Source organism: Neomonachus schauinslandi, chromosome 9, assembly GCF_002201575.2.
Source record: "Neomonachus schauinslandi chromosome 9, ASM220157v2, whole genome shotgun sequence".
NCBI classification, from domain to species: Eukaryota; Metazoa; Chordata; class Mammalia; order Carnivora; family Phocidae; genus Neomonachus; species Neomonachus schauinslandi.
Genome location: NC_058411.1, coordinates 5,503,739 through 5,516,475, shown reverse-complemented (window position 1 = coordinate 5,516,475; position 12,737 = coordinate 5,503,739). Strand labels below are relative to the sequence as shown.

General features: G+C 50.2%; 1 protein-coding gene across 4 annotated transcripts in view; it reads right to left on the bottom strand.

The window, feature by feature from the left end:
• The window catches only part of BCL11B (BAF chromatin remodeling complex subunit BCL11B), a 91,584-nt gene extending 78,947 nt beyond the window's left edge, over positions 1–12,637 (bottom strand). For all 4 annotated transcript variants that reach the window (XM_021679689.1, XM_044917887.1, XM_021679690.1 and 1 more), the window contains exon 1: positions 12,381–12,637. In XM_021679689.1, coding sequence (XP_021535364.1) covers positions 12,381–12,438 — 58 coding nt within the window. In that variant the 5' untranslated portion in view covers positions 12,439–12,637. The remainder of the gene's footprint in view (positions 1–12,380) is intronic.
• Between the last annotated feature and the right edge of the window lie 100 nt (positions 12,638–12,737).

The following is a 12,737-nucleotide window of genomic DNA, read 5'->3' as shown; positions in this document are numbered from 1 at the left end:
AAACTTGGGTTGGAATTTTTCAAGAGCAAACAATGTGGTCGTAGGGCCGGCACGAGTGTTGGGGTGCTGGGAAAAGCCAAGGGTCTGACAACCGAGGAGGCAGGTAAATTTTAAGTTGTACGGTATTTAGTGAGATATAATGAAAACCAGAGAGGAACGGAGAGAAGGGATGGATGGGAGGGAAAACACATTCCGGGGCAGTGAAGTTACTGACGGGCCAGAGCCAAAGAACAGATAATTTAAGGAAAAAATTCTGTGGCATCTTCTATCTTACATATGAATCCCTGTCCTGTATTTTCCTTTTTTTTTTTTTCTTAAAGATTTTATTTATTTGACAGAGAGATAGAGAGAGAGCACAAGTAGGCAGAGAGGCAGGCAGAGGGAGGGGGAGAAGCAGACTCTCCACTGAGCAGGGCGCCCGACGCGGGGCTCGATCCCAGGACCCTGGGATCATGACCCGAGCCGAAGGCAGCCACTTAACCAACTGAGCCACCCAGGCACCCCCCTGTCCTGTATTTTCTGAACACAGCTTCTTCAGGGCCCGTGGGAATCCACGTGTGATGCTGAATCTAGGATGGACACTGTAGGACAGGTGACACGTATGAGCCGCATGTGAACAGGTCGAGGCATAGGTGTGGCTGGGAAGGAAAGGTAGCATTTGAGATCCTGCCTGTGGTTGGAGACAAGCAGACAGAGTCCTCCATGAATTACACTTGGACATGCATGAGACCCACGTCAGTACAAAAACACCCCGAAGATGAGGAAATCCTAAATCTGTTGTCTCCATGCCTCTAACACACACACACCAAAAAAACCCCAAAAACCTATAAGGTAAGAGAAACGGTTTTCACCAAGCCAGCCCCAGGAACCATTAATTACACTTTAAAAAAGAAATCGGGAGTTTATTTAAAAAGGAGGTGGAACACAATGCTACATAATTAATTTACCAATTTATTTTATGAAAAGATGCTTTGGTATGGTTGAAATGTAATCACAACCCTCATGCCGAACAGTGGTTGTAGGGGGGACCAGATTCCTGTGAACGGTTTGTCAGAATGGAAAAGGTAATTATTCGGTGCTTCTTTTCCCTTTAATGATCTAACATTGAGCAATACTGTTTATATTGAAAAGCTTGCACCTTTAATTACCAATTACATATACATAATTTCAGAGCCAAAGGAGAGGGCTGTGAAAACAGTTCTTCAGAAATATAAGGATGTATTGTGCGCCATTTCTAGAGAGGGAACTCTAATAAATGGGAGGAGGATGTCAAAATATTGTTTTGTTAAAAAAAAAAAAAAAGGAGAGAGGCACAAAGGAAATGAGCTGAAAAGCAAAAAAGGACAAAATGAAACAGAGAATTCAGAAGGAGCAGGGGCAAGCTCGGTGGTGAGAAGGGCGGTGGTACCTGGTCCTGTCTCAACTGCCACTCGCCCACAGGCCGGGCGCTCCACTGTGTCACCAAGACGGCCACACTTCCAAGCGTGACCATCCTTGCTGAAGCACGGGGAGGTGCTTCCTGCTGCTTAATAATTTAATCTTTCTTGTCCTTGTTTTGTTTTGCTTCTCATTAACTTTTTCAGCCCTGCCTGTCCGCTCTCCGGGGAGGAGTTCTAGGAAGCACGCAGACGTCCTCTCTGTTAGGAGGCTGTAAGCTACGTAATTTCAATTCGTCCTTCTCATTCAAGAGAAACACAGACTACTTTAAAAATTAGCAAAGGTCACGGAAGCCTGTTCATAGGCATTCCTGCCGCTCTGCCTTCCATCTTTTGCTGAGGACTTGGTACCAGCACTTTTTTTTTCTTCTCTCCGTTTTTTTTTTTTTTTTTTTTTTTTTTTTTTTTTTTTGGTAACATCTGGTATTCTTTCCTTTATTTGGCTCTCTCTGCCTTTTCACTTTCCTCCTGCAGCAGGCCCTGTGAGCCCCCGTCACTGAGTCCGAAAGTATGCGACACCGTTCGCTGTGCTGCAGTGGTGATTCCTGCCTTGGCCCCCTGGCAGCCAAGCCCCCCTTGGGGGGCCAGGCCCTGCCCCAGGCCCACAGACAGCTCTGAACCCCACCTCCTGGACCCAGGACCCAGCCCGCTGCCTCCAAGTGAGTCCAGGGGCAAAAGAAACAAACAAACAAATCTTCCCTCCCACTGTCAGTGTTGAAAGTAAAACTCAAGATGACAGCGGGTGTTCACCCTACTCCAAGAATGGGGTTTCCTCTCTCCCCTCCCCTGGAAGGGGGGGGCGGCCGTGGGCTCTGGGCTTCATCTACTGAGTGAGATACTTCACTCAAGAAGGTGTGAACGTCACCCCCAAAGTTCAGGCAGCAGAGGCAGCATGAACCCCTCAACTGTCAAGTTTTGGGTCACAGCAAGTGGACCAAGACAGCTTGCTGAGCCTGGAGGCCCGTGCTCACGGCCTTCGGAGACACCCCCAAAGACGGGCTGTGGTTTCATTTCCGCTGGCAGGCGGATACTGAGCTGGGTATGTGGGGTGCGTGTGTGCATGTGTGTGTGTGTGCGCAGCCCTTCTTAGAACTGTATCGATAATGGAAGAAATAAAAGGAGAAAGAGCCACCTGGCCCAGCTCAGAGAAGGGCGAAGTGGGCTGTGTCCGGTCCTCTCAGTACCCTCCTTTCCCTGTCCTATGGGCATCCGGGGCCCCACGGCCCCACATGGCTCGGAGAACCAGGCCTCTGCTGGGAGAACCGGAGCGGCCCAAACTGCCACCCAGACATAAGAAAGCACCAGGAAAGAGAAAAGATACATAACAAAAACAGCTTTTTGAATTCCCAGACCCAACAAACCAGCCCCTCAGGCTGTCTTGTCCGGCAAACTCAAGCCTTAAATAAAGAAGGCAAAGATGAGGTCTTTCCCCTGAGATGATTTCTGCTTTCGTGAAAAGCTCCCCAAGTGTCAGGCGGCCCTGGAAAATATTGCTGCTCTCGCTATTATGAGCCGAATAAAGTACAGGGATTGCTAAAATGTTTGACTCATTAAGAGGAAAAATGAATGGATGCAGCAGGAAACTTGCTCAAATGTACAGTATCACATTGGGGTGGGTTCTGAAATATGAAATCCTAAACCTCATGGACAACTATATATTTTCTCTCTCTCTCTCTCTCTCACACACACACACACATACACACACACACAGTTAATTTTCTTTTACAACAAAACCACATTTTATTTACAAGGCTACGCCTCCTCCCAGCTGATAAACGCATTTAGAAGCAATGAAATCAGGGTTCACAAATAATAATGGATATTTGTTGTTAAGTAGATGGGGAAGCACTTGATCCTAAGACAAACTCCCCCAAGCCTGAGCTCGGCTGGGAAGGAATTTGGGGTAGAAGACAGAAATGGAAAGACATCATTAATACCGACCCAGCCAAGCAGCCAACAGGCCCCCCAGCAGCTGCAAAGGCTTAGCATGGCCTTACCTGGCCAGTGATTTCCCCCACACGCAGGGCTCCAAGGGCCCCACCCGCCCTGGTCCATCTGTAACAACTGGCCCTGCACCTGCCCTTTGGCGAATTCCAGCCAAGGGGCCAACCGTCTCCTGTCCCCACAGCACAGTGCATGTGCATTGCTGCACCCACGGCACACAGGCCCATGTCCGCCTTACCCTGCACTGATTCAAATCCAAATCTCTAATGGCTAAGCCACAGTCCAGGAGAAACATAGGAAGAATTATTGTTTCAGTGCCGGGGGCGTGGGTAGGAGAAGGATGTGGGGGAGGGGTGCCAGGCTCTTAAAATCGTGTGCCACCAACGTCACAGCCGCCATCCTGATGTGTACGCATGTTTACAAGAAATGCTCAGCATCCCTCCGCCAGAGCTCTGCATCCGACTGGAGACTTTACACCTGCTTCCTACGAAGACAGAGCCTTTGCCAGCAAGCCCATGCTCACCAATAATCTGCGAAGGGATCTTTTCACTCTCCTCCCCGCGAACATTCCGGGAGGGGCTGAGACTCCAGGCAACACTGAACCACCACCAACACGCACACTCGACGGAGCACACCACTTTTCTGAGCTGCCATCAATTTTTAATTTATTGGATCCAAGAGAAAATAACAACCATGGGGAGGGGAGGAGGGAAACGGGTGGATGGGAGAGAGAAGGAATCAATTCTTGGTGGAGAAAATAATCTATGACTAGATGACGCTTAAAGGCACGACAAGAGGTTTTATGAAGTTCTCCGAACATTGGGAATAATGAAGTGCCCGGCAGAGGCGGCAGAGATAAGAGCAGCCGGTCAGCCCAGCGAGGCATGCATTAGGAGGAATGTCCTCACAGGGCCAGGAGGGGTTAGAACACATCTGAGGGTGGGAGACACTGTCCGGGCCCCAGCCTCGTTTGGCCACAGAATTCCTGCAGCCAGCAAGGCCTAGGACCGCCACTGGCCCTGGGAGGACACAGCCTGGCGTGTGGAAGTAAGCCATGTCGTACAGATGAACTCCCTCCCCTGACCCACCTGCCCTCTCAGGAGGATGGCGGAGCAGTGCAGCCGGGCCAGGTGTCTCAGAGCTGCTGGCCCAGGCCGCGCACCTCCCTGACACCCTCCAAAGGCCTCCTCCCTACCACCCTCAGAACGGCTGGAAGGAAGGGTGCATGCCAGAACCACCACCCCACGAGGCCCTGTCTGCTCCATGCCAACCACAGCACGAGCCTCAAGTGAAATTGTCGAGATTTCTGGCACCCGGGTGGAAGGCAGGGATAAGACTGTGGGCACACGACCTTGTCAGCAACCAATGGAAATAACCTGGGGTCTGGCTGAGGGGGCCTGCAGGGGGAGGCCTGAGCCTGGCCGGCATTCCAGGAAGGCAGGGATTCCTGAACCCCGGGAGGTGGTGTGGGGTGCAGGAAGAACCTCAGTCACATAGCCCAGTGGCAGACTCTGGAGGGGAAAGTCTGACAGTGGGAGAAAGACCCCCATATATACATGTTGCCCTACACACCCCAGCCTGGTTTCAGGATACTTTGGCATATTAAAAGTAGCTCCTTGAAAAATACTCGAGCGATGGACTGTCCAGCCTTCCCTTCCCCACACTGCATCCACTTCTCTAGAATTCCAAAAACTGAGCTCAGGGGGCCTGTTCTCACCCATTCAAAAGCAGAAAAAAAGGCCAAATGAATAAGGAAAACAGCGTTCAGGTGCATTCACAGATTCTGTCCGTTACTAAGAGGTTACTAATAAAAAGCCAAGTCCACAAAACCAAAGAATAGAGTGACCTATGTTTTGATAAATAAAATAGTTGCTTTAAAAGAAAAAAAAAAAAAAAAGATTTACCACCATAGAAACCCTTCCAAGCACGTTCAGCAGAGTCCACAAAGCTGCAAATGCCTTAAATCTTCAGAGCCACAACAGGGCTCGTAATGATGGGATATAAAAGCACTCTTTGAGGCCAAATGAAGAGATTTGTTTTATTTAATGCTGTGCTTTTTTCAAAGGTGCTAAGCGGAAGAGAAAAAGGATCCTCCATACAGGACACCGGACTGCAAACCTTTCACTGGAGGACATCCTCTGAGGCCGGCAACAAAATAGCAAGGACACAAGCCATTTCAGTATCTCACATCCAAGGTAGAAATTTAAACATGACCTCATTAAAAAAAAAAAAAAATCATCCTAGCAGCACGTCCATTTCTGAAGCACACGTTAATCACAATAACATCGGCATTCAACTTTCTTGAGTCATTTTTGCACGTTGTCTTAGTAGAGAACTCATCAGAACATCCGCAAATGTATTTCTATTTCAGTGGAAGGGGGTCATAAAAAAGTTGTGTACAACAGAGGCTTTTTTTTTTTTTCACTTTGAAGTTACTTAATTTTGTGTGGTCTGGCATTTCATTATAGTTAAAATAGCTCAGGCTGGCTAATTCAACACCCAAGCAGATTATCAGCTCTCTTGGAAATAAAGAATGAATTTCTTGAATTTCAGCAACTGCACAAAAGACTTGCATATGTCAAAATGCCGGACGAAAAGTCCCAGTGAATGTAGCACCATTAATCAAACCTCGATCTGGTGTCACTCTTGCCAGTAAAAAACGATGCTGTTCCTCTCTCCCCGCCTCCGCCCCCCCCCCTCAAACTGGCTCGTGCAGAAGATGCAAGAAGTGTGAAGAAGTGTGTCCCTCCACTTTCGTGGGTCTCCAAATAGCCTGCTATTGGCACTTTGTATACACGCCTTGGGGACACCACTGCTCAAGAGAGGCAGTCAACAAACGGCTTTTCTAGGGGAGGGGTAGAGGAATGGGGACCAGAACGTAAGCAGGTCTCACGGGCATCTGGCTCCCTGGGAAAGAAGAGAGATATATGGGAGTAGGGAGCGGGGTGAGGGTGGAAGGGGCAGAACACCGAGGACCCCAGACCCAGTCGTGGGAGTAAATAAAGAAGTGACAAAGCCATAGTCAGAGCAGCTCTATGACAGACATTCATTCCCGGTTCTCTTCTGTGCCCTCTCCCCGTTAAAAAATCTGTCAGTGTGCCTACAGATAACACCACCTTCAGAGAAGGATGCTCAGGCAGCATCAGTCTCTTGACCGTGTGGTGCTGGGTGCAGTCCCCAGAGAGCATTTATTTCTCCTTGTCCTCCCAGATGTGACCCCCACATCAAACCTGGAGTCCCAAGTCCTTGGCGAGCTTCAGCTAAAGGTAGGCCCTAACCGGACAGCCGGAGGGGTCTCCCTCAAGCCACAGGGGAGGCAGGAGGCAGCCTCCAAAGGTCAAGAACCCCATCTCTACCCTCCCCACATGTACTGTTTTTGTCGAGCATCGTCGTATCCGTGGTCTGTGTTTAGTTACAGCTTATGAGACTCTCCCAAGTTCCAAGGCAAAGGATTGGGGATTTCTAAAGTGAATTTTTTTTAACGGTTTTCTACAGGCCAAAGGCCACTGCCCAGCCCAAGGCTGCGAGGTGACTGTGCCACTTCATCTCTTGAGTTGTCAAATGAGCTCGCTGCCGCGATATGCTTACAACTGGCTCAATTCAAACATTAAATGAAGTAGAGAAATCATCAGATAAATTGCTGGCCCTCTGTACTGGAGAGTGAAGGCTCTTTCTCAGCTGATGACAGCACTAGGCTTTTGTCTGACCTAATTTATTTCTCTTTCAGGTTAGAATAAAGCACTCTTTCCTGTCTCAGGGCAACCTCTTCTGCCCATATATTGAACTCAAGCATAAGACTCGAGGTTAACTGTGCTGTCTGCAGATTTCTTGAACTTGGAGAAGACATTATAGATCCAGAAATCCCGTGATCAAAAGCACACATATTCCCCAGCACTAAATTACACGTTTAGGAGAGAAAGAGTCTCATTAAAAGCCATCCATTAAGGGCACTGTTTGGGGTGAAAGGTATTAGCAATGCTGGGTCTAGCAAGCCTATACTCCTTCCAAACAAAGTTTTACACATTATTTGAGTTGGCATTTGATATCTTTGGGGAATGGTGCTATTTCCCTTAGTACAGTGGGAACATTACCTAATAAATGGAATTGAGAATCCAAGTGTTATAAAACCTGAGCTAAAAGGATTTCCATTCATCAAGCTGTTTTAGGAGCATGACTCCCAAAAGCAGTGATTCTCGACCGTTCCCTGGGTCTGTGACATGCAACACAGAAACGGACAAAATGATGTATGCTCTTCCCAGACCCCCCTCATTCCATCACGAATGCCTTAACAGCCTAATGGAATTTTCAGAAAGTCAAGACCACAGACTCATAGGGGAAAACACACCCATTCAAAACTAACCATTTTAATTGTTTAAAAAGCAGGAAAAGAAGAGAAAAAAAGAAAAATGCCCCCATCTGCCTCGTGACGGCTTGTAAATCAATGCCAATAGCTTGAAAATAGATTTCTCAAACTTATATTCTCATTTTGTCCTGCTCAAATCTCTGCAGGAAAATCAATATTACAACTTCACACTTAAGACATTTTGCAGCAAGGCACACTGCCTCGGCTGCTGATGGAAGCCCGTTCCTGGCCCATTGTAGCGAAGGCGCCAAGCCATGACACGGGCACCGAGCTCCCCCTAGCTGCCAAGTGGCACCAGGCGCGGCTCAGCATTTCAGGCTTGCCATCAACCAAAAGCCAATTCAACTGAAAGTTTATTTTGGAAAGTATTTTATCACAACAAGCAACAGAGAATGCAAAGCGATCAAGAAAGGAGATGAAAAGGAAAAAGGGAAGGCCTGGTGCAAGACGTGTTCTAAGCTAAAAGACAGCGCCAAGAGCTTGAGACTGATAAGGCGCTAGAAACTGGTGCTCTCTACAGTCGGAAGCTGATATCTGTAAATGAACTGTTCAGCATGCTTCCATCTCACCTGAGACATACCGCTAATTACTGTCAGATACACCCAAAGCTGGCCTTTCTCTTCGGTCGGTGAGACCCGTGGAGTCTTGCACCGTGGTCAGCAAAGCGCCACACCCAGCCATCTGACCTCAGCCTCCCTCCATGTTCCTAAGGCCGGCTTCACCAAAGCAACTGCATTCACTCTAGCACTTGAGAAATGACTCGTTTTCTTGCACGAAATATTCTGGAGGCCACACAAAAAATCACCAAGGCCAAGGCATAGGGAGATAGCAAGCTCCCACCCTCAAAGAAAGAAATATGCATATGTACATAATATTCAGGGAGGGAAAGAATACCCTTTAAAAATATTAAGGGTTGTTAAAATACGCTCACGGCTGTTTTCTCTCAGGTGTGAATTACAAATGAATAAAATCAGCCTGGCATAACACCTTTGATGAACACATTTTTATTCTCCCGTGGAATCAGAGCAGCTGACTTATATCACACTTCTAATGATATGGGGTTCCCTTCTGTGCAGAAGGGAGACAAACTTCACTCCCCCCCAAGCTACCCCCCCAAAACAAGAGGGGCCCATGTCTTATGAAATTTATCGGAGGCCCAATCTTGAAAGATTGTGGGCAACTGGAGATACACTATACCCCAGAGAGTTAAGGTCATTGTGAACCCAGCCGCCTCCAAAACACACAGCTATAGCAAAACCCAATTTAAAAGGCAACCGTGAAATTAACACAGTTAGCCTAACTTCCGTGTCAAACCTTGGGTCTCTAGTTGTTTTGCAAAATTGTGAATTCATACACAAAATTACTGATCTTCCAAAGAAACCTGTTGGTAGGTTGTTGAAAAAAATCACCTTTGCTAGGGTTGTATAATTTACTAGGGACATCTTAGTTTCTTCGGAAAGCCTCAGAGCTCCTTCGTGGACGGGACTTCATGCAATTTCCCCTACTCTCCCTGTCTGGCACTGCAGGCTCAGCGCCCTTCCCTCTGCCTGGTCAGCCACTGCCCCTCTTCCTCCCCCCTCACTATTGTCACTGTTGTTTTGTGTTTGTTTTTATTAATAGCTGTGTCTGTCGTCCTCCCATTCTAAAAGCCATATCCATCTGGGTCAAACATTTTGAAACAAACCAGAAGCCCAGGTTTTCATCCCCAGCTGTCTCCCACCCTGTTTTATACTTCTCCTCTCTGGGGCCCTGTCTGTACATTTAACAAGGCTCACTATAGAGCTCTTCTGCAATGCCCCCCACCCCAAGATTGTTTGCTGTTTGTGTGCTCTTCCTGTCTCCCAGACCAGCAGTCATCCTAAGTTACATTGTCTCTAAAGAACCAGGGGCTGCCACCCCACCGAAGCTGCACCACATTTTGAGTAGTTTCTTTCGCATTTAAAATCTAGAATGTGAACCCGGGGTCAGGGCTGTGACAGCACTCGTTTTTGCTGGCCAGGGCTCCAGAGCACCCTAAAGCCATGACTCCTGCATCCCTGTGGAGAGGCACTTCCACAGGCCATGCAACCTCAACTGCATCCAATTCTTGCCATCCCCCTGCCCGCACTCCCACCTCCCGGGTGACACAGGACAAACAGAGAAGCCAGCTGCTTTTTGATAATAAATAGCCTTGTCTGAAAACTGGTTGGACCACTCTCCCTGCTTGACCCCCTGCACATGCCCTGGGCTCCATGTGCCCCTGAAAGGCAGGCGAGATTTCCTCTGCCCCTGCCTCCTCCTCCGCCTCCACCTCCTCACCTCTTCTCCTTTGCCTCTCTCTTCTCCCTCCCTCCCTGCTCCAGGGGCAGCGGCTTTTCCCCAGCACCTTTCCGAGCAAGGCTGAGCGAGAGAGGGGACAAATGAAGGATGGAAGGATGTTGCACCAGGCACGCCTTGTCCCCCACAACCAGCTGCCACCAGTCCTTCTGGCCAGGGCTTTCTCTTGATGTCCCAGGAATGCCAGAGGGGGAGAGAGCAAAAGCAAAGCAAACCTACCTGCTTCTTCCCCCCCTTACACAACTGCAAACACTCCTGGCTCCTCTCACTGCTTCCAGCTTGGCAATGTAGCCCTGACAACTCCCCCTTCCCCAACCCCCCCAACTTCCCCCTCCTCAAAAACAACCCTGGCAATTATATAGAGGCTACAAGAGGGGCAAACTGCCTCCCAGAGAAATTAACCTCTGCAAATATAGACATTGTAACAACGAGTACACCATCTAAAGGGGGTGGGGGTGTGGAGGGCTGAGGGACAGCTTCGGCTTGGTAAAGGATGAAATGTCAACTGGCCAAAAGGACCTTGATCAAACCAGGCTCAAATCTGGTTGTAAAACATTTTGTTTAAAAGGCAACCAGTGAGTCTTCTTTGATGTTACAATGGCAAAAAATAAAAGAGAAGTTCTCTTCCCTCCCTCCAAAAACGCATCCCTCTCCCCAGGCGAACCCCACTTTAAAATCTATTCCCTTCCCCAAAAAACAATAATAAATCCACAAATTCTTACTAATGTATCTGCTGCAACAAAGGAGAGGTGGCAGCGGCAATGCTCCGAGCAGATGGCTCCTATGCTGGGTGTTCAGGGGAGGGGAGAGCCCCTTTATATATTTATTTATTTATTTAAATTTTTTAAAATATAACATAAATATTCGGCTCTCGGCCGCCCCACAGCCAGTCCTCGGCTGCGGCTGGGCGCGCAGCCCTCTCCAGCTCCGCGCGGGCTGCCTGGCCCCAGCCCGACGAGGCGCTTGGAGGATTGCAGGAACACAACCTGCCCACGGTCTCGATGGCACCCAGAGGATGTTTTATTACTATTGCAATTAAAAAAAAAAGGCAACGGCGACCTAGGCACCGCGAGAGAAAGGACCACGGGAGATGTTCGCGCGCCGCGAAGCAGCGGCCCCGCGGGCTGCGCCGGGCAGGGAGCGCTGCGAGCCGACCTTCCCGTGCAACTGTGCGGTTACTCGGGGCGAGCTCCCCTGCAAACACAGTACCTGGCCCGCTCGCGCTCGCTTTTTCCCTTTTCTAAATAAACCCAACTGGGGCGCTGGAAGCTGCTGAGTCTCTGCCCCGCTGCCTGACTTTGCCTGCCCGGCCACTTGCTTGAAATCCACACGATTTCAGCCGGTGGATTTCCACTGCGACCTGCCTTGTTTATTTAGAGAAGGAAGATGAAAGATCCTGAGATAGAAAGATGGGTAAGAGATTGATAGGTCTCTCTTCTTTTTTTTTTTTCTTTCTTCTTTCTTCTTTTTATTTTTTCCCCCTATTTTACAAGCACATCCCTGTCTTCCTAATCCTAGCTGACAATCCTTCTTTTTCCCCGTGGCGGGGCTTTTTCACCAGCCCCCAACCCCCCACCTTTTTTTTTTTTTTTTTTTTGGAGTGGGGGATAGAAGACAAGATCATCCCAGGAGACAGACGGAGGTGGGGAAATGAGGGGGGGGGGCATGAGCCCAGCAAACAGCCGCGCAGCTGGATTCTTTTGCAAATAGCAGGAGGAGAGGAGAGAAAGGCGGCGGCGGAATCCTAGGACCGGCGTGGTCGGCGCCCTGACCGGGCGGGTGCAGCGACCGGGGACCCGGAGCCGGCGGCCGTCCCTCGCCCCACGTCTCTCCTAGGCCGAAGCGCACCCCGCTCTCCTCCGCCCGCGCCGTCAGCGCGGACCCACGCGCTCGCCAACTTTTCCCCACTTCCCGGCTCCCCCCTCCCCCTCCGCTCCCCCAGCCCCCTCCCCCTCCTCTCCAAACCCCGCCACCAGCGCCGCCGCCGCCACACACGCCGCTCGGAGGGGCGAGAGTCCAGCCGGGCTCCGCGTGCACACACACCTCCTCCAGCCTGCGCGCCCCCTCCCCGGCCCGGAGCCCGCTCCGCAGGCCCTCGAACCCGAAGCGCGTCTGACTGCGCAGCGCTCCGACTCCCAGGGCTGCAAAGAAACTTTCCTATGCCCCCCCAGTCCCTCCCCCCCGCCCCATACTCTGGGCCGCCGCCGCTGCCTCTGCGAGTCCGCGGGCGGCCCCGGCGCTCGGCCCGGCTCTGTGTACCCAGCCCCGGGCACCCGGAGCCCCATCCTCCGGCCCCTGGCGCGCACGCCGCAGACACTTACGGGTGATGAGCTCCCTCTGGGACAAGTGCTGCGGGTTGCCCTGTTTGCGGCGGGACATTGCCCCGGCATCTATTCTGGCATCGCCCGGAGAGCTGCACTGATGGGGGGAGCCGGGGGAGGGGGTCCGAGCCGCCGCCGCTGCCGCTGCCGCTGCCTTCGCCGCCGCGCCTCCTCGCCTCCTCTTCTGCCTGGGTTGGTGTTTTGTTTTTTTTTTCCCCCCTTGCTCTCTTGCCCTCTCTTCCTCCTCTTCTTCTTCTGTATTTTGCTCTTTCTTCTATGCTGTTTTTTGCTTTGTTTGCAAAAAGAAAAAGAGAAGGAAAAAAAGGAAAGAAAAATCTCTCGATCCAAAATAGGAGA